Raw genomic sequence first — 21,558 nt, 5'->3', positions numbered from 1 at the left:
TATTTTGATATCCCTTTTCTTTTCGAAACAGCCTAACATTTATTTTAAGTATAATGTAAATTATCATTTGCCTTCTCCTTGTTGATTTCATTGCTTTAAAATTCTGAAAAGTTTCAAGAACTTTGTAAGAACTAATTTGCAAATATCAGGTACTAGGAACTCCAAACAACCTACCCATGGGCCTTGCATTTAAGATGTAATCATAATTTCTTGCATGTGTATTTGTCATGGAAGACTATGGTGAAGTTTCCATAGGGTTTGTCTGCTTCAAATCAAGCTTTGATAAAACAAGTTACAGAAAAAAATCAACAAAATTAATAATAACAAATTATCAGGACTGGATAATTCTGGTTCTGAAGGAACCTGGAGGGAAATAGTTGAAACACTAACAGTGGTGTGGGTTCTTGAAATTTATGTAGGTCCAACATACAAGTGGGCAAACTCAGGGAAGGAAAAGCCATTGAGAGTATCTTGGAAAATACAGCTGTGGAAACTCCTGCCCCACCATTCTCTGAAAGCCTGAGAAATATTTTGAGAAGTTGGTATAACTGTTTGACCTTAATGTGCTCATTTCTCTTGGCTGTTCTGTTTCTGCACAAGCACAAGTCCACCCTGTGTTGTGCGTGAGCCATCCTTCCATATGTTTGATAACAAAGAACTGTGCTAAAATACAAAAGGCTATTTTAAAGTATCATACAAAGCTGTTGCTTTTCAAAAAGCTGTTTCAATCCAGTGGAGTTGCTTATTATAGCCTGTCAGATAATTGTTGTGCCACAAAGTCTAAGCACCTCAAGTGTCTGTAAGTTTAATCCCAAACTGTCAGACTAGAATAGCACAGTTTTCTAGACGAATGACACCTACGCTCTTCCATGTTTTCTCTGGGAAAAGCTTGAATATGGTATCACCTCCTAGCCAGTTGTTTCTGTGATAAAAATTTCACATCCCTTCTTTCTCCCCGTTTACTTAGTATTGCTGTGTCCTAGATATGACAATGTGCAGATCCAGGAGAAATAATGAAATCTACAGAAAGCACTCACAAAGGAGAAAAAAAGATATGTTACATAGGCATCCTTATTCCCTGCTGTTGTCAGACTGCAACTGGGTACTGAGTTTGCAACCAAGGTTGAAAAGCGTTTCAACTTTATTTACTAGTCAATAAATAATACAAAGACTACTGAAAGTTGAAGAAGAGAGCTGTCATTGAATTCTTTCAGTGTGGCTGGTGGTTGTTGCTTTTCTGAGTATCACAAAAACAAGCAATGAGCTTAAAATTTTGGAAGAAGTAAGCTTTTTAAGTATAGAGGGCTAATTTGTCCTCTCTGCTGAAAAGGCCTATGTGAATAAAATAAGCTATCCTAAACAGTCTGCACCTTGTTAGGGATGATGTGCTATACAACACACACCATCAGAGCAGCAGTAGTGGAGCTGGAGAAGCAGGAGATGGCACAGTGCTTCTGCATCTGTGGACAGCTGGTGCCAGCAAACCTGTGAAGCTGATGCCATCCTACATGGATCCCTGGCAGTTGTGAAAATGGCTCAGGAATTTAGGAAGGGAGAGAGGGTCTTTAATTCCCTTTACAATTTCCTGTTTTCTCTACTAGAAATAATTCTGTGTTCAAAAGCATCCCCTTTGAGCAGGGATGCATCATGGTTTGAGTGCCAGCTCTTTTGCAGCTTTTCAGGCTAAGTGCTGTTGGGTGTCCCTTTTTGTTTATTGTAGAGTCTGTCTCATTCATTCATTTCCTTAATGTCCAATATCCACTCTGAATTGTTAAACAGCAGCGATTTCTTAGTTTGCTGTCAGCTGCAGGTTTCCCAGCCCTCCTCATCTGGCATTTGTATATCTGTTGATCTCAGTACTTTAAAGTTTTTAAATAGGCATTATGCAAATTAGGAGATGACGGGGAAAAAAGGTAAATTGGGGAAATACATATCACATGGTGACTGGTTAAAGTACTTTGCTTATTTGTTTCTTCAGGAAAGCAGATAAATTCTGTTGAATGCTTATTTTTTTATCTTATATTAGGCATATCTCAGCTGGGTTTTTTTCTTCTTTAGTTGCAAGATTTAGTATAAATAGTATCATCTGTGACCCAGTATGCTTCCTGTGTCATGAGTTCTCAGTGGCCGAGTTAGTCATTCCCGAAGAATGACAACTGTTTGTATTTCCTACCATTGTTTTTTTTCAGCTGTCATTCTAACTTTGCAGTAATCATATGGTTTTTTTATTTATTTTAACATTTCCTTCTAAAGAGCTCCATTCATTCTTAGTTGAAGTCAGCAAGTCCTATTATTCAATTCTAGAAGGAAATTCACTTTAAGTCACTGAAGACAAGCTAGTAGCTTTTTCTACATCATCTTTTTGTGAAGTAACAGATACATGCATGCAGTGCACAATGCCTTTCCCTCAGCTACAAATATTTGCTCTTCTGGGAAGAAAAATAGACATTTGAACAAATAAATGCCTTTGAACTACTCTTTTTCTTTCTGATATTGTAGTCTGCAGTACATCAGCTGAATGTGAGCACTTCTCACAATTTTTAGTCAGAGTGTGATTTACTGTGGACCAACATAAGTAAGTGCATTTTTACTTCTGAGAAATTAGCATGCTGAAGCATATTTGAAATGAATGTAGAACAGACTATTGTAGTCAGCAGACATTAAAATAACATCATTAAAAATTATCTTTTGTTTTGATTTTTGCATATTCACAATACCACCCCATCTTCACTACATGGCTCACATTTATATCTTCTCCAAAATTTCAGTAATTCCTAAGAAATTAAAAGAAGTGGGGTTTGGTTTGTGGCTGGGTTTTTTTTTTTTTTTTTTCTTTGTGTGGTTTTTGTGTGTCTGATGGGGATTTTGGGGAGGCTTCATTGGGTTTTTCTTGGGGTTTTTTTGTTGGGTTGGGTTGGGGTTTTTTGTCATTGTTTTGGGGTTTTTTTATTTTGTTTGGCTTTGGGGGTATTTTTTTCTGATTTCAGGTAAGTAAACATAGAAAGAAAATGGGCAATGGAGTGCTTTTAGGTAGTTCTCAAGATTTTCTTAAAAGACATGCTAGAATTCTTGGTTCACTCATCATTCCTTGTGCACTGTACATTTACAGGGTTATTTTCTAGATGCTGCTGTTTTCTTCCAAATGTCAAACTATTTTTCTTCACTACGTAATTTTCCAAAAGCAGAGTTTGAATATTTATCCAGGGTAATCATGTAAAAAATGAGTGGGTTTGAATGGCTTGTTTTCTTTCTTTCTTCAATTTATCAGTTTGATACATTCCTTGGATAACTGTGCCTGCTGTTTGAAATGTGTATTTATATATCCACTGTCTTTAGAACAACATGTAATCTTTCCTGCTCTAGACATCATAGGATTTCTTCTGAGCTAAAGTAACAGAGCCAGTGATTATGATCAAGGAATTGTTCTTTTTGATTTTCAATATTCATGGTTCTTTTGACCATCCTTTTCAATCCCAAAGTGCTTTCAAGATGACTTCCTTTAAGCATTCAACTCATAAAAACAATGCCAACCAGATTTCACATACTACTATTTTCATCTTCATGGCTATAGGTTCATGTTTAGAATTAGGTATTTCAGATAGTCTACACTTGCTTGTTTAGCTGAGCTATGGTGTAATGTTTTTCTTTTCCAGATCATATTCCTAATGATTGATCACTTGACAGCAATAAAGTGTTTAAGATTCTAGGGTTTGTTTTTTGACTGGTATAGGCCATCCGGGCTCTGTTAACCTCAGAATATGAAAGCAACATGTAGCCACTAAGAATTTTATCTCTCTGTGCCATTGCTCTTTACAAATAGTGTCCTCAGGAAAATGGTTTTGTTTTTTATCCCATTACCATTGAGTTAAATCACTGAAATCTAAAACAGACATTAAAAAGTTTGGATTAGTTGTTCCAAAGGAGCACTGTTTGGGCAGCAAATACCACAAGTAAAGACATTTCTGTAGTCCTTCACTCAGCAATAGGCTTGACCAGGCCCAGGCAATTTCACACCATACTGTGCTAGCTGGGTAAGGAGGTTTCAGGGAATGTCTTGTGATTTCTGTGTACTGAAAACATGAGCGGTGCAAAGTGTGATCACATGAATTTTGAAATACAAAATTACTTTTTTCTCTGTATAATCTAAAAATGTTGTTAATTGTGGGGAGTCTGAGAGAGAAACAACAGAGCTGTTTGTTTGTTTGTATTAGGAGTTCTAAGATCACAGTATCTTGTCAACACAGGATTGGAAAACTTCCAGAGACAGTAAATCCAAATCTGCAGAGTTTGATGCAGTGCCCTAGTCCAGTGTGGAAGTAATCTTGAATAGTCACTCTTGTCCTTTGTGCAAAAGCATATTTAACATTGTAATATTTACAAGGAGAAAATGAAGATTACTTTCTACATACACTAAAATATCAAATTAACTTTTACTTCTGCTACATCCAAGAGAATATATTTCAGAATTGTAACTGAAATTTTAGATGACTAACTCCATCAATACTGCTGCATATCAATTCCCTGCATATCAGTTAGTGACACATGTATAGGCACTTACTGAAAGATAAATTTTCAGGTTAGTTTTAACTTTCAAAACAGAGTACTGTTTTAATTTGATGATTATTTTTTATTATCTTATTGATAACGAGTGGACAACAAAAATGTGTGTGTATGATTTATATAAGCAATGATTATAGATTATCTCAACAATTCAGATGTTTTGCTAAGCTCAGTTTTTCAGCATTCCCTTTCTGGTTTCTCTGTCTGTTTCTTTCATCCCTACCTGCATGCAGAATTTTTATACTAGCTGGTAGGTCTTGTTTTCATTGCACTGTTCTTCCAGGCTCTTGCATATCAAGGTTCTTTTTATTTAAAATAACTTTTTCCAATAAAATGAGCAGGCTTTTTCCTTACATTTTGAGGGTTATTAGACCCTTGAGATTTACCTTTTGTGTCTATCATTCTCACATTTGTATAACAGAACTTGAAAAGCTGCATTAATGAGCACCTTATTAATTGCAGTTTTCATTCAGCATAGGATAAGCACATTAGAACTACTGGAATTTACAAATTCAACTGTAAAATCATGGCCAAAGTTTGTTCTTTAGTAGAATACCAGGACTGTATTCTGACTAAATTAACTATTGCAAACAACTGACGCACAATATACCAAGATTTCTGTGTTAGCCTCTTTTAGATTACATTGATGTGGCTGGGTACAAAAGAAGTATTAATGTGATCAGTGTCAAGCTCCAGTGTTGTTCTGACTCAGGTAAAGTAAGATATTCTCTCTTCCCTTCTTTAAGCATAGTCAAAAGTTGAAGAAAAAGACATCCAAAAGAAGAATTTCAGGTACTTAAAACATTGACCTAAGGCACATTCATTGAATGTATTCTAATCACCCCAATGCTCAACCCTACAGCACCTTAGCTCTATGAGATTCCTTCCAAAACAAGGCCAAGAACGGCACAGCAAAATGTGTGCCTTTTGTTGACTTTTTGCTCCTGAATCTATCACCATGAACAAACAAGCTTTCACCCTTTTCCAAGTAATGTAGCTGCTTAGAGTATATATGAAATGAACACCTCATAAAGGTTTAGCATTAGTCAGAAAGGTATCATGCAAGGAAAACTTAAATTTTTGTTTCTCCTGACTAGATGGCCCTTTGGTGGAATGGCATGTTGCTCTATAAATTGGCTCTATTGCCTCCATTTCTGCCTTTTATCTGGAATCCTGTCCTTACAGTATTCAAATGTGCAGTGAAGGAGAGATCAGGAAGGAACATATTTTTAAAAAAGCACTGGACAACACTGTGTAATGTGATAGGAAGAAAGAGAAAATAAAGAGCACTAGTAAAAAATCTCAATTTAAACGTAATTTACATAATTGCCATTACAGTGTTATTTCTTTACTCTGGAAAGCTTGCAATATCTTTTTTTACTTTAGAATTATTACTGTAGCTCTTGGCATATTCTCCCCCAATTTTATATTTATCTTGTAGCTCTGCAGCAGTCCATGAAAAAATCTAATTCATTACATAAGTGGTACTGCCAAAAAGTCAGAAAGTTCAAAATTATTTTTATCAACTCTCAGTGTAATGTTTGAGGAAGAACAGACTGTTGTAATGTTCACATAGAATCACAGAATTCTTAGGGTTGGAAGGGACCTCTGGAGATATCTAGTCCAACCCCACTGCTAAGAGCAGGTTATTCATTCTCACAGGTGTGGTGTCTTCATGAACAGTGAATCTGTCCCAATCTGGAATTGTGTCCTAAACTGCAAACAGAGGGAGGGGCAGGATTCCAATAAACCCAGAGTGAGATTAATACACAAAGGTGGTCAAATGTTGATAATCAAAATAAATTATCATTTTGATAATTTACTCATTGACACCGAGTAAATTTGACACATTTACTCACTATCAAAGAAAGAGCAAGAAGGAAAACAGAAAAGTAGGAAAAAGCAAAGAACTACAGAAAGCAAGAAAGGTAGGTTATCACCACCAAGAATCTGTGGTGTCCTGTGAAGATCCTTCTTCCTTTTGTCTGTTGGTGAGGAGGGCTCTGACAAACTTACTGTGCACTCACTTATATAGAGTCTAAATGGTGCTTTATGGCAGCTTTATGGTAGTTCCACTACCAAATGGTTCTTTATGGTAGTTCCACTCCAGCTTGGGACTATGGATAGGTATTCACTGGATATTCCCGTGGTAGGAGATAGTTAGCCCTGCCACTACCATGGGCCGTCACAGCCCATTATCAATGGACGCTCATGGCCCCTTATCACACCAGGTCTTCAACTGTAGATCTTATCAAAGGCTGGGCAGTGGTGAAAAAAGTGTCTGTTTCACAGTTCTTTACCGAGTCTTCAGTATTTTCTTCCATGTGTTTATATAATTTCTGTTGTGCCTACTATCTGCTGTTATAAATATGGAATCTTACTAGTCAGTAACAGTTTATTGCTTCTATTTTTAATAATCATGGCCACAAGTATAATTTTGCCGCCATGCCCACCCTGAAGCTCCCTGTCTTCACCTGCCCGGCAGAGGCACAGTCAGCTGGGGGGGACACTCCCCTGTGTCTCGAGGAGAGCTGGGGAGTGGCAAAGACAGAGCGCTTTGCTGTCTGCCTTGTATGGAGGAGAGGCGACATCCGAGGAGGCAATAAGGGAGCCGACTCAAGGCTGGGAAAACACTCTCAGGTTTAATCTGTGCTCCGAGGAGCTCTGAAGACCAGAGTATCCGACAGCCGAAAGTGCTTTCGAGGCTTTCGCAACAGCTCAAATACCGGGGCGGTAACAAGGGGGAAGGGACGCCCATTAACCAGTGGGGGGATCTGGGGGAGTGGTAGGCAGAAGGACAGACAGATACGTAAACCAATGGGGGAAGTTTAAGGGAGGGACGGACGGACCCTTGGCCCTCATCCACTCACTCGACGCCCAAGGTGGAAGATTCTGGGAGAGTGGAATGGGGAGCCAAGTGATGGACAGGGTGCCAGGGAGGGGACAGGGGAGTGACTGAGCATTTTCAGGGAGATTGGCATTGAGGGAAAGGTGGGAAAGCTCGGGGTGGAACCACCGGGAGCAAATGGGGGGTGAAGGGGCAAACTGTTACAGAAATATAAAAACACAATACAACATAATTTCTCTGTATAAAGTTCTACTCTTCATTATTATGTGGTTTTCTCCATATTTTATAATCCTCAGTCTGATTTCCAATTAGGCATGAGCAATTATTTTCAGACCTCATCACCATGCACACATAAAGACATGTGCTAGCTCATAGATTTTAAAGATGGCATATTGAGCATTTGTAGACAGCTGATAGTATCTGAAAAATGTGGTCACTTAAGGTGTGGTGCCCAGTAATATGGGTGAAGTTGAAGCCCCAAGTTTAAAAGCTCAGTTCTGGTTATCTACATAACCCATGGATTTGATGTCTGAGGTGAAATGGTGCCAGTGCTTTAAGGAAGCCTGCTCCTGCTGGTCCTTTTCAGAGTGGAAGAAGTACCAAAGAGGTTTTCTATTTTGCTGATGCTGAAGAGAGAACATATGCACGTACCTGGCTGCCAGACATGCTATTTGTCACTATTTGAAATAAGTGAAAGTCTCAAGAGTTACAATCTGGCTTACTGAAAGGGTGGGAACTTCTGAATCATTAGGGTCCCACTGAGAAGTTTTAATATCTCCAAGAGTCTTCCCATACTTTTCAATTTAAAAATTGGGAAGATAATGTGGTTGTGCTGTTCCATGAGTGCCTGCAAGGGGGAAAAACAGTTAAAATAACCCCTCTCAGCTCATTATAGGATGTAATGAGGAGGCCAGTCTCAAGTCACATCATGCACCTCTCCAGATCCTGTAGACCATTCAGCTTTACCTCAAGACCTGCTTCCACAGTCAGCTTTAAGACAGCAATATCATTATGGTTGTCTGTCCTCCTTCTATTTACCTGAGGATTTAATTGTAGCAATGGGGAACAAAGACACATGGACCTTCTTGCTTGATCCGAAGAAGATCATTTATTGCAGCAAACCAAGCCTTTCTATGCTCTAAACTTAACCAAAACCAGCGGGCATTGGCTGCCTGCCACTGCAGTGTTGCTGTTCACACATCCCTTTACCCAAGCAGCTCTCTGATCCCATGGTGTCCATGTATCTCCCCAAAGAATCACTGCCCCATGCACACAGCGACCACACGCCAGCCATGCAACCCATTCTCTGGTTACAGGACTTGTAACACCTCGCTGTTAGTGAAACCTTTCCCAGAGTGCTTTATGTTGCTCACCAGAAGTAAACAGGATTTCTGTCTCCCACATTTGATAAAATAAAAACTTAACTGGGTGTCCATCTCCAGATCTGAGGCATTTTGATAGAGATTCAGGAGACTTTAAGGAGATCAAAGGCCTCCAGAGCTGAAACAGTATTGGCTTAGTATCTTCTACTTTGTGGGCTTCACAGACAGCAGTGGTTAGCATTTGGAAGGTAATTACTGAGGTGGGGTTTTGAGCAGTGGCCAGACCATAAACCAATATTTCACAGTCTGTGTCTGTATGTTTTTCTGGGCAGTACTAATGACTCCTGCCAGTAAAGGACTAATGCATTTACTACCAACTACTTTTGTGTCTATTTCATCAATCCACGAAAGGAAGTCTGCCACAGTGTAAGAGCCCTGTATATAGCTGCGTCTCCTGCTGAGGGATGATGTGGGTGCCTATTTATGGACTCTACTTTGGACGCCAAGTATTAGTTGAAACAATCTGAAGAGTTTTCTCACAGAAGCCTCTGTTTAAGCAATAGAGATTTTTTGGCTTGTTACTAAAAGTCAAGGGTGATTAGAAGGGTTCTTAACTAATAGCAGCAGGGCTATACTTTTGCTTTTGCAGCCACAGGTGACAGAGACTAGAAGGGGGTTTTTGGATGCCTGTGTGTAGGGGAAGGGGTCAGGCCTTGCCTTGCCTTGCCAGTTCACTGCCCCACACTCCCCATCCTTAGAGCCAGTATCCTGGCCTTCAGCATTTGCTTCTATTCTCAAAACTCTCCTCTTATGATCTGTGCCTTTCTCTCCAAATTAGAAGTTACTAGTAGGACAGTTATCCACCATAAAATGTTCAGAGTTTTATTCTCTGTACTTGAAATTTTTTTTTTCCCTTTTCTGGCTTAAACTCATTACCTTTACCAGAGTATACTTTTGAGTCTGGCTTATTTATTTCTCCCACTTTCCCAGTTATTTGAAACATTTGGTTTTTAAATGCACTTTCACTTGGAGAGGAGAGAGGTTTGGGGTTCCAGATATAATCCTTTCCTAAATCACCCTATTTTGTCATGGGGTTGGAAGTACAATCTGTTGAATAAGAAGACTCACATAACATGGATTTTATTTAGGGATTTGTGTAAATTAGCTCAACATAGTTTAGATCTAGTAATTTACTTTGTTTTGCTTTGGTTCCACCAAAAGGAAAATATAGTTCTGGCTGAAAATCAGTATGTAAATGTTAAGTATTACTATGCATCAAGTAGCACATCAATATTTAATTTGCAATTTCCTGTGAAAGAGGAGTAGGACATCTTCTCAGTCTTTACTTTGGGTTCATACCCTTTTTTGAAATTCAGGTCAGATCATCAGCATCAATTTGACTCTGCTTTCACAGTTTGCGCTCACAACCATGCTCTAGCAAATCTCTTGCTTTTCAGATACCTTAAGCCTAGTGCAAACAAATAAATCACACAAATGAAATTGTAATAAAACTTTGTATTAAGCTTTGTTAGCTAAATTTTGATATCTAAATTTTATCTACTATTTAAATGACAATTATGTCCAGAAAATTGGCAGTTGTAGTCATGCAAATTATGAAATTGATTTCAGTCAATTCCAGTCACGGCTCATCTTCAAGGCCCCAGAACTCTCTTGCTGAGTCCCTTAAACGAGCTTATGGGTTGTTTTTTTCTTTTACCCAGAGTTAGATACAATGAAGAAATACTGACAAGGTATTTCTCAAGAGTCAAAACAACAAAACTTTACTGGCAACTTCAGAAAATCAGGGAACTTTGCAAAAGTTTAAAGCAACATTGAATCAATGTAAAGCATTTCACAAAGCAATAATTTAGCAAGCTCCAAGTCCACTGAACTTGTCAAACTCCAACCCATCTGATTTTAAGTTACTTAGACTTCAAGAAGAAGGAACTGGAAGAAAACGAACAAAGAGAAAGACAGAAAAGATACAGAAAAGAACAAATATGACTACCACTGGTGGTTCCAGTGGTCAAGATGTGCTTGCCTCATGCTCTGGCGTGAATACCCTTTGGCTTTCCTGTGCCCTTCCCCCAGGTGGGACATCTGGTAGCCACTCTGGTGCTGCGTTAGGGGCTCCAGGGGCAGGTTTGGGACATTTGGGTATCCACTGTGCCACTGCAGAGCTGGGGTTCAGGCTCTAGGGGTTGGGGTGGCTGGAGCAATGCACTGCCTCACCAGGGCAAGGCTTGTTTTACCCCTTATCCCATTCATGCAACTGAAATGTTTCAAGCTAGCAATCTCCTCCAGTCTCTCACACCATCTTCCTCCGGAAAGGAAATGCCAATAGTGTTTTAAAAATTAATTATTAAGAACTCTAGGTAGCTCATGTGTTGTATTTGATAACATGGCATCTTGCTGGAAGAAAATAAGCGCAGTTTTTCCCTAGTCCAGCTTATTTTTTACACAAATATTTGGAGCAGGAAATAAAAAACACTTAATAGTTGTGGGATGTGTGGGAATAGCTGGAATAGTTTAAGCAAAGATGAACCATGATTCTTCTGACTGCCTGTGCTGTTTTGCTGCCTGCTCTTTCCTGTGCTGTTTTGTCTAATCCTGCCTCAGAGTAGGTCAACAAATTTCCTTTAAGCTCAGAAGGTGCAGTGGTTTGGAAATAGTGATCCTTTCTCTGTCTTATTCTGTCTTTATGGTATTTGTGGGAAGTGATTTAAAACTGATATATTTTTGGATTGTTTGGTTCCAGCTAGGACTGGATAAATTTTTGCAGTAGCCAGGAGAGTGGATGTCTAGAACCCAGAGGTTATTTTCTACCATCTCATATAGTTGTTCGGGGCCAGGGAAAGTGATTCTCTTCCAGGAAGAGGGGTTCCTTTTGGTTGAGTAAGTGTGGCACTCGCTCCGAGCTGGAGGGAGTTTTTGATACTGTCACTGTTGTTCATTTCCGTATCTCATTGCTGTTCCCAGTAAATTGTTTTTATCTCCACCACGATCTTGTGGCTCCAGTCCCCCTCTCTAGCCCACCACCAGGGTAGGGAGGGAAAGGGAGTGAGTATACTGGAAAGTCTCAGTGGGAGCACTAAATTGCAGAGTGCCATTCCTAAATCATGACATGAATAAAGGTACAAATTTATTGTGTAAGATACTTATAAATTAAAACAGCCCCAGGACCTTTGAATGTAACCCCTTTGAATGTAACTTGAGTTCTGGCCACAGGTTTTGTTAGACTGCAGTAATTCTTTTTTCACACAAGTTAGTTATAAATCAAAATTAATTTACATGGAGGGCAGAATCTCTTAAAACTGAAGAGGCAAGGGGTATACATATTTAGAAAGCAGAAAAATACCTGTATGGTTTATTGTTCATTTCTGCTGTACAAGAAAACATTATACTGGAAGTGTGTTTTACATGAAGAAATAGAGCAAATGCCTATTTCCTGATGACAAATGAAGCATGCTGGATATATGGTGCACATCTTCAGAAACTGTATACCTGAGGAGAATAATGGTGTTATTACAAAGGCTCCAAGAATGCTGTAAATATTAAGGAAATAACTTACATAAATGACTCTGTGTTGCTGTGCAGCAGTGGATGTAGTTGATATCACTGGTTCTGATCCATTATGGTCATTTTCAGAAAACAAAAATATTTATTTGTGATATAATAATTATTAATCTTATGTGAAATATAAGGTCTTTCACATTGCCTGAGAAATTGGTGAAAGGTTTTGCTTTGTCTGAAGTGCTTGGTTCATAAATTACACTTAATCACTGAAAGTTATTTTCTCATCTCTGTCTGCTTCTCTTGTGGTTGTTTTTGAGATAATCTGTGTTCTCTAACTAAATTCTTTCAAACATCTTCACAGGTAATCTTGACAACACCATTGTCAGTGAACCAATGATGTTGAAATAATTAAAGGATAAATTATGTTTTCTTACTACCTAATTTATTATGATGGCAAAAATGTCAACAAAATGAGTTAACAAATATACTGTCTGATAGTTACACATCAGGGGAAGAAAAGAAAAATTAAATGCAACATATATTTTTAGATGCTGAACTTTGGAGTCAATGACAGAGACTGTTGTATCATGTGGCTTGTGATTACAGAAAGTTGAACTTCGTTAATGAAATATTTCCATAAGAGTACAAAATTTTCTTTCCATTTCTTGTTTCCAGAAAACAATAATCACATTCAAACTTGGTAGGGTAATACGGCAACAACCCATTGGAAATGTTGAACATAACCTTTTGTATTATTTGTGGTCTGGAAAAAAATGAAGAGGAACTATTTTTTTTTTTTCCATTGTGGTACTTAATTTTAATCCCATGTAACACAGTATTGTTAGTGGATTTGATGCTGCAAATGTTTAGATTTAGAGATAGATATTTGGGGGGAAAAGAACAGCTCTCTATAGGAGTTGAGTTTTTCTGGTTTCTTGTTCAGTGCCTTCCACCATAAATGTTTCTTTTCCTCTGCTTACATCAGCTCAAGAACCAGCATTTCAACAAACTGCCTTTATTCCACCTTATGACTCTTGTCACTTGAAAGAGCACACAACATACAAAGTTGGCACCTTCAGTGTGTTTAAAACCTAGAGACCTGGCTTATCCAAATATGTGTTTAGAAACTAATGCAGTGACAGACAAAATTGTGTGGAGCTCAGCATATGTACTAAACCATACATATTGCAATAAGCACTGTTTACAGGACAAGAAATACTTTTCTTATTGCCAGATTTTACCAATTCCTTTTACATGAATCTGTAACACATGACTTTTTGAAACTTAACTGATGGCTACACAATCCTTTTCCTACAGTGAGAAACTCTTTTACTCAACTACTCCTGTTCTTTTATTTAGGACAGTGAAAAGAAAGGATTTATGAATAGACTTTATGCCATCCAGGAGGTGTGTGTCACTGTCCAGAATATCCTAGATGAAATTGCTTCCTTTGGTGAAAGGATCAAGAAGTAAGTGCTGACACAGGTGCTGGATTGCTCTCCAATACTCTTCAATATCTTTTTCATGCAGAGATATAATACACTAGACTTTCACTCATTCCAGGGGAGTCCATCGTTCAAACTCACCTATATTTACTTTACTTTATGGAGGCCCTCAGTCAGTTGAAATTCTGTTACGTTAATTCTGGAGTTTAGAACTATATTAATTGGGACAAAAATCAAACGTAAGGTTTTAAAATAAAACAGAAAAAGCATATTGTTGTGAGGTTGTTATTTAAAAGCAATAATAAAAAATGCAATTCTGATAAAGGAAATAAGCAGAACTGAATAGGGGTTTTGTATTTTAAGGATGTACATATGTTCACTTGCTGGAAGTTTTATTTATTGGTCAGCAAAACCTTTCCTTTAGAGTATATGTAATTTGTAACATCTAATACATAATATATAAAAATTGCCAACAAATCTGGACATTAAGAAAGAGAGGTTCTGAGATTTACTGCAGGAAATGTATTGGTGTATTTCTGGCATGGTCAGTGGACAGCAGCACAAGGTTTATTACTTGAGGTCAGACAGGTTCCAGAAAGACACCTTCCAGCTGTCAGCTGCGAAACATGGAGAGGACTGACTTGGTGTTCTGCACCTTGAAAGCCAAGAGCATCTCACTACTACCCAATTCACTTTTAGAAGTAAATTTTAGGAAACCTATGCCTTGGGTAGAGGTCAGTGTGCAGGAATCCTGAGGATCATCTCTGATGCTGTCCTGTTCAGTCTTGATGACAAGGACATTGCTGTTTATGCATTTAAGAGCAAAGTCCCTAATAGGAAAGCCTGGGAAAGTGTTCCCACAGGGACAATTCCAGGCAGGCTGTGTTCACAGCAGGAGAGACAAGTGCAAGCATATTGTATCACACAAGTTCTCCAGTTAGAAAAATGAACCAGTCTCTGAAAAAAATCCTTTATCAAAAGGCTATTTGTGGAAGTTGTCTTGATGATTAAGTAGTTATAATTGTGCATTTTGGAGGTAGGGTTTTTTCTTTATATACCAGATGAGAGCTACAGAATTTTGTAAACTGAGTGAGACTATAAATCTTTGTAATTTGCTCCTAAAACTATAATAGGAAACCTGTACTGAATGCTGTGTTAACACAGCCCATAAGGAGCTTTGTTAAGCGAGGAGCCAGCGCTCCCACACATCATGGTGTGTCTGTGATCATTGCACAAAGCCGAGTCACAGGAACATGAGCAGACCCTCAACCTTCTGTTCATCTCAAATGCCTACAGAAAAGGGGAAAAGAGCAGGTGTCCCCTGAGGATAAAGGGAGACGTCCTACACTAAGTGACACTAACATAATGTTAGTGGAGACATGTCGAAATTGCCAGGGAAAAAAGAAGACAAATGAACACAGGAAGCCAGAGCTCATTATGAAAAATATGGCTTGTAATTCAGTTAATTGCAATTATTCATCTAGAGAAGCCAAAATTATGTAATCACATTGATTGAGAATGTAGCTAGTAATAATACTTTAAAGTGCATCATGAGAGACTATTTAGATTTAAAGCCACATTATCCTTCTGGATAAATGTCATGCAACACTTTTGAGATGGCATTGCCTTCACAAACAAATACACGGAGCCAAGCTCCCCTTAACCAACGTTCCTATGGGACATATGTATAAAATTATCATATGGTCTTTCTCTCTTCACTGAACACAGGAGTTGGAGAGCCACAGGATCCTTTTAAGATCCATTAACTCTCCCTTCTTCACACCTCAGTTTTGCAGAATGTGGTGACCAGCAAACTTTTATCAGAATAATAGAGTCTGGGACTCTCAGTGAGGATGTTTTTATCTATGACTTTTTTTGGAAAGGTAATGTCCTGGAACTCTGATGGGATATCAGAAATTCTCTTCCTTTATTAATAGACAAATAACCTTTACTTATTTCAGGGTTTTTTTAATTATATGGGTTTTTTTCTTTTGATATTCAGAGGGTTTTTATTTCTTCCCTCAACCACTGTTGTTGCATTATCCCTGTCTTCATGACTAACTATTCTATCTCCTCCTTTTATTCCCCTAGTTCTCTCCTTCTTATGCACATGGATGAATTTCCACCTTTGCATAGCCATGTGCTTGCCTTTTCCTTTTTGCCCAAAGCTGGAAGGCACCTGGCTGAGGAGTGCACCTGTACCTCAGACAGAGGGGAATCATAGAATAATGAGGTTGGAAGAGACCTCTAAGATCATCAAGTCCAACCTATGCCCTAATACCTCAACTAGACTATAGCACCAAGTGCCATGTCCAGTCTTTTTTTAAACACATCCAGAGATGGTGATTCTACTACCTCCCTGGGAAAACAATTCCAGTACTTTATTATGTGAAGTAATAAAGTAAAAATTCTGATTTTTTTTTTCCTAATATCCAACCTGTACCTTCCCTGACGTAGCTTGAGACTGTGTCCTCTTGTTCTATCAGTTGCTGCTCGGTGAAAGAGACCAACCCCTACCTGTCTACAGCCTCCCTTCAGGAAGTTGTAGAGAGCAATAAGGTCACCTCTAAGCCTCCTCTTCTCCAGGCTAAACAACCCCAGCTCCTTCAAACGTTCCTCATAGGGCTTGTGTTCCAAGCCCCTCACCAGCCTCATCTGGATGCGCTCAAGCATCTCAATGTCCTTCCTAAACTGAGGGGCCCAGACCTGGACACAGCACTCAAGATGTGGTCTTACCAGCGCCGAGTACAGGGGCAGAATGACCTCCCTACTCCTGCTGGCCACACTATTCCTGATGCAGGCCAGGATGCCATTGGCCTTCTTGGCCACCAAGGCACATTGCTGGCTCATATCCAACTGGCTGTTGACCAGCACCCCCAGGTCCCTTTCCGCCTGAACACTGTCCAGTCACACTGTCCCCAGCCTGTAACGCTGTAGGGGATTTTTGTGGCCAAAATGTAGAACTCTAAGTGTAGAACACTTAGACTTATTAAACTTCATGCTGTTGGACTCTGCCCATCCATCCAACCGATCTAAGTCTCTCTGCAGAGCCCTCCTTCCTTCCAATAGATCAACACAAGCTCCCAGCTTAGTGTCGTCTGCAAATTTACTAATGAAGGACTCGATGCCCTCATCCATGTCGTCTATAAAAATATTAAATAGAACTGATCCCAGTACAGACTCCTGAGGGACACCACTGGTGACTGGCCCCAGCTGGATGCAGCACTGTTCACCACCACTCTCTGGGCCCGGCCATCCAGCCAGTTCCTAACCCAGCGAAGAGTGCTCCTGTCCAAGCCGTGGGCTGCCAGCTTCTCTAGGAGTGTGCTGTGGGAGACAGTGTCAAAGGCCTTGCTGAAGTCTAAATAGACAACATCCACAGCCTTTCCTGCACCCACCAGACGGGTCACCTGGTCATAGAAGGAGACCAGGTTGGTCAGACATGACCTACCCTTTGTAAACCCATGCTGACTGGGTCTGATACCCTGGCCATCCTGTAAGTGCTGTGTGATAGCACTCAGTATGAACTGCTCCATTATCTTACCTGGTACTGAGGTCAGGCTACCTGGCCTGTAATTACCAGGATCCTCCTTCCTACCTTTTTTGTAAATGGGTGTCACATTGGCCAGTTTCCAATCATCTGGAACCTCACCAGTGAGCCATGACTCTTGATAAATGATGGAGAGCAGCTTTGCAAGCTCATCTGCCATCTCCCTCATCACCCTAGGGTGGATCCCATCTGGTCCCATTGATTTATAAATATCCAGGTGTCCCAGCAGTTCTCTGACTGCCTCTTCTCAGATAACAAGAGGATCATTCTGCTCCCTGGTACCACCTACCAACCCCTGAGGACAGTTGTCTTGAGGACAAGCTGTCTTACCACTAAAGACTGAGGCAAAGAAGGCATTAAGCATTTCCACTTTTTCCTCATCTTTAGTTACTAGGTTGCCTGCCTCATCCAATAAGGAACAGAGGTCGGTTATACCCTTCCTTTTACTATTAACATATTTGTAAAAACTTTTTTTATTATTTTTAACAGAAGTTGCCAAGTTAAGTTCAAACTGAGCTTTGGCCTCCCTGATTTTTTTTCTACATGCCCTAGCAGCTCCCTTAAATACTTCCTGAGAAATCAGTCCCTCCTTAAAAAGATGATACATCTTTTTTTTTATTTCTAAGTTCCTTCAAAACCTCATTGCTCATCCAGACTGGCCATTTGCCTCATCAACTCATCTTTTGGCACACAGGGACAGTCTGTTCTTACGCCCTCAAGATCTCTGCTTTGAAGATTACCCCTCTCTCCTGGACTTTGTTTTCAAGGGCTGTTTCCCAAGGAACTCTCTGAATAAGTCTCTTAAATAGGCCAAAGTCTGCCCTCCGGAAGTCCAGTGTAGAGATCTTACTGATATTCCTCCTTATTTCACCAATTATCAAGAATTCTATAATTTCATGATCATTGTGCCCCAAGCGGCCTCCAACCTCCACATCACCCACCAGTCCGTCTCTATTTGTGAACAACAGGTCCAACATAGCCCCTCCCCTGGTGGGCTTGCCCACCAGTTGTGACAAAAAGTTGTCCTCCACACACTCTAAAAACTTTCTAGACTGCTGTTTTTCTGCTGTATTAAGTTCCCAGCAGATGTCTGGTAGGTTCAAGTTACCTGCAAGAACAAGGGCTGATGATCCTGAAACATTGTTCAGTTGCTTATAGAATAAGTTGTCCACCTCTTCATCCTGTTTGGGTCGACGATAGCAGACTCCCAGTAGGATGTCAGCCTTGTTGGCCTTCCCCTTAATTCCTACCCATAGGGATTAAACTTCATTGTCATTAGTTTCAATACCTATGACATCCAAAACTTCCCTAATATAAAGGGCCACCCCTCCACCTCTTCTCCCTTTTCTGTCTCTTCTGAAGAGCTTGTAGCCATCCAGTGCAGCGCTCCAGCCATGTGAGTCATCCCACCGCGTTTCTGTGATGGCAGTTACATCATAGTTCTGCTGTTGCACCCATGGCCTCCAGCTCTTTCTGTTTGTTGCCCATGCTACATGCATTGGTATACATGCACCTCAGCTGGGCTGCTGATTTCTCCCCTAACACAGTCTTACCATCCTTGGGCCTGCTTCCAGACAGCCCAGATACACCCCATTCCCCCTTCAAACCTAGTTTAAAGCCCTCTCAACAAGGTCTGCCAGTTCATGAGCTAAAAACCCTCTGCCCTTAACAGAGAGATGTATCCTGTCTGATTCCAGTAGAGCAGGTGCTGTAAAGGTTGCCCCATGATCAAAGAATCCGAAATTTTGCCAATGACGCCAACCCTTGAGCCACTTGTGTAATGATGTGAGTTCTCCTATTTCTTTCATTATTTTTTTCTGCTACAAAAGGGACTGAGCAGAACACTACCTGTGCACCTGACCTATCAACCACTTGACCCAGTGCCCTAAACTCCCTTTTAATCGCCTTGACACTGGTCTTTTCAATCTCATCACTGCCAGCCTGGAGTATTAGCAGTGGGTAATAATCAGAGGACTGAATCAGCCTAGGAAGTCTCTCAGTGATATTTCGTATCTGGGCCCCAGGGAGGCAGCAGACTTCCCTGTGGGATGGGTCCAGTCGACATATGGGGCCCTCTGTTCCCCTCAGAAGGGGATCACCCACTACAATTACCCTTCTTTTCTTTTTGATGTTAGAGGTGGTAATCCATTTTTTAGATGAGTCATAACTGGGAGGCTCACTGGGCAGATCATTTTCTTCTACATCATCTGACTGGCTCTCTAGATCCAGGGCCTCATATCTATTCTGAAGTGGCACCTGGCTAGGGGATGGGGGGCAGGAGGGATTTTTGTTATTACCTCCCCGAGCAGGGACGCATTTCCACTCCCCTTCATCTACTAGGTGCCCCTCTATTGCCTGAGAGTGAGAAGCATAGGAGTCATCTGACTCTTGGTGGGCCTCCCTTAAAGATGAACTCCACCAGTCTATTTTTCTTTCACTATCCCTGATACTTCTTAATCTTTCATCTTCCTCCCTAAGCTCAGCCACCAGCGAAATGAGGTCGTTCACCTGTTCACACCGTAGGCAGGCCTCCTCCACAACACTCCCTGAAGCCATTGATAAGCTCAAACACTCCAGGCAGGAATGGGTCTGTACAGACACATTCTTTTTGAAGGGCTCCACTTGGTCACATACACTTGTGCCAACCACAGATTTTGACTGGGTTAAAATCATTACTAGGAGAAAGCCTGAAATCAAGCAACCAATGAAAACACCTCATCTGACTAGCAGGGACCTGCAACCTTGCCTGCATGCCCTGCCTGCGTGAACTGCTGCGCAAACTGGTGTGACCCTGTTTGCCTGCTCCTGTTCGTAGTGCTCCAGGTCCCTGTGCTCCCCAGAGGCCTCTTATAGTGAGTCACTCAGGAACGAAGGAAGCTCTACCTCCTGCTCCTGAATGGCTCACAATGCCCCTGTTGAATGTCCCTGTTCAGCCTTTAACTCCTTGTGCTGTCCTTACAGTGGAATAGGGAGGAGATAAATCATGAAAGCCTTAGCAGTAGTCTTCCAACTATTGTATCCTACTCTACCATGGCATTGAGAAGGGAATGTAGATTGCCTGTGCGAGTACATTTGGAGAGTAGGGAGCTCTGTGGGTTTTGCCTGGTGCTGAAACTGGGGTTAGGCACTGAGATCTCCAAAAAAGCAGAGCAGTCATTTACCTGGCAGATGTGCACTGCTGGGCTGGGAGAGTGAAATTCAGCAGGCAAATGGGCAAAGCTAGGGCCTCCTTTCATTTCCACTGACAGTGGATCAAAGCCCAGGCTCTCCCTGATGAATGACAAATGCATCCATGCCTTCATTAGTAGACTCAGTTTGTTCTCCCTGATGGAAAGTGACACTTCTCCCACTGTCCTTTGCTCTTTTATTGGGTTTGTTGGCTGACCTCTTCTGACTTTTGTTAATTTTTCTTTAGTACATTCAACTGGACTGTCCCATTCCTGAGCTGGCTGGCAATTGTTGCCCTTTCTGTGTTCACCATCATCCTGTATTTCATTCCACTGAGATACATTGTCCTTGTCTGGGGTAAGTAAAGCCCTTTTAAACTCTACTGCTTTTAAAACCTGGCTTTTAATGGATGACTTACACTGACAGTACTTTTTGGTATTTATGGTCATGAAGCTGCCCTACAATGGAATTAGGCATGTTAGTTAACAGCAACAGTGTAAATATTTAGGCCCACCTGCAAAATGTACTTTTCTTGGCTGGCATTTTAGACTTAATCATACGATAAACATGTAGCCATGAGAATTCTTCATATATCAAAGTGTAACTTTGTCTAGATATTACTCTGATTTATTTTCACCACTTATACACAAACAGAGGCATTTCAATCTATATTGTGCATTTAGGATGATATGCCATTTTTACTGCAGTACTTTATCTTGTAAAAGTGTATGCAAACATAGCAACAAGAAACCTGTTCAAGGGGTCACCTTTAGTTAGACAGAAAGGAATAGGTGGTATTGGCTGGTTGATAATGAACAGAAACAGGTAGGGGGGTGGAATTATGATCCAAGCTTTCACTACTTGTGCTTATATCTATTCTTTATACTGATTTTTAAAAGTTACTGTTACCACATCTGTTGTAAATAATGCTCCAGGTTTTCATTTGTATGTCTTTTCATACATCTTACACCACCAGCAGCTGTACCCTTACCCAGTAACGCAGACTTATGAAGAGCACAGTCTCAGTTACATCAGAGGCTATATTTTCTTTCTAAGGAAAGAATAGCAGTCACACTTCTGTGAAAAAGTTTTGAATTCAGGAGACAGCATAAAATCATTGAACTGACTCCAAATAATTTATTTTTTGTT

At 40.3% G+C, this 21,558-nt stretch overlaps 1 protein-coding gene across 1 annotated transcript in view; it reads left to right on the top strand.

Annotated features, from left to right (window-relative positions):
- MCTP1 (multiple C2 and transmembrane domain containing 1) overlaps positions 1-21,558 on the top strand; it is a 211,872-nt gene that overhangs the window by 184,608 nt on the left and 5,706 nt on the right. The window contains exons 18-19 of the mRNA XM_053968728.1: positions 13,606-13,715; positions 20,657-20,766. Coding sequence (XP_053824703.1) covers positions 13,606-13,715; positions 20,657-20,766 — 220 coding nt within the window. The remainder of the gene's footprint in view (positions 1-13,605; positions 13,716-20,656; positions 20,767-21,558) is intronic.

Source organism: Vidua chalybeata, chromosome Z (genome assembly GCF_026979565.1).
Source record: "Vidua chalybeata isolate OUT-0048 chromosome Z, bVidCha1 merged haplotype, whole genome shotgun sequence".
Taxonomy (NCBI): domain Eukaryota; kingdom Metazoa; phylum Chordata; class Aves; order Passeriformes; family Viduidae; genus Vidua; species Vidua chalybeata.
The sequence above is the reverse complement of the archived record's forward strand: the minus strand, read 5'-3'. Positions and strand labels throughout refer to the sequence as shown.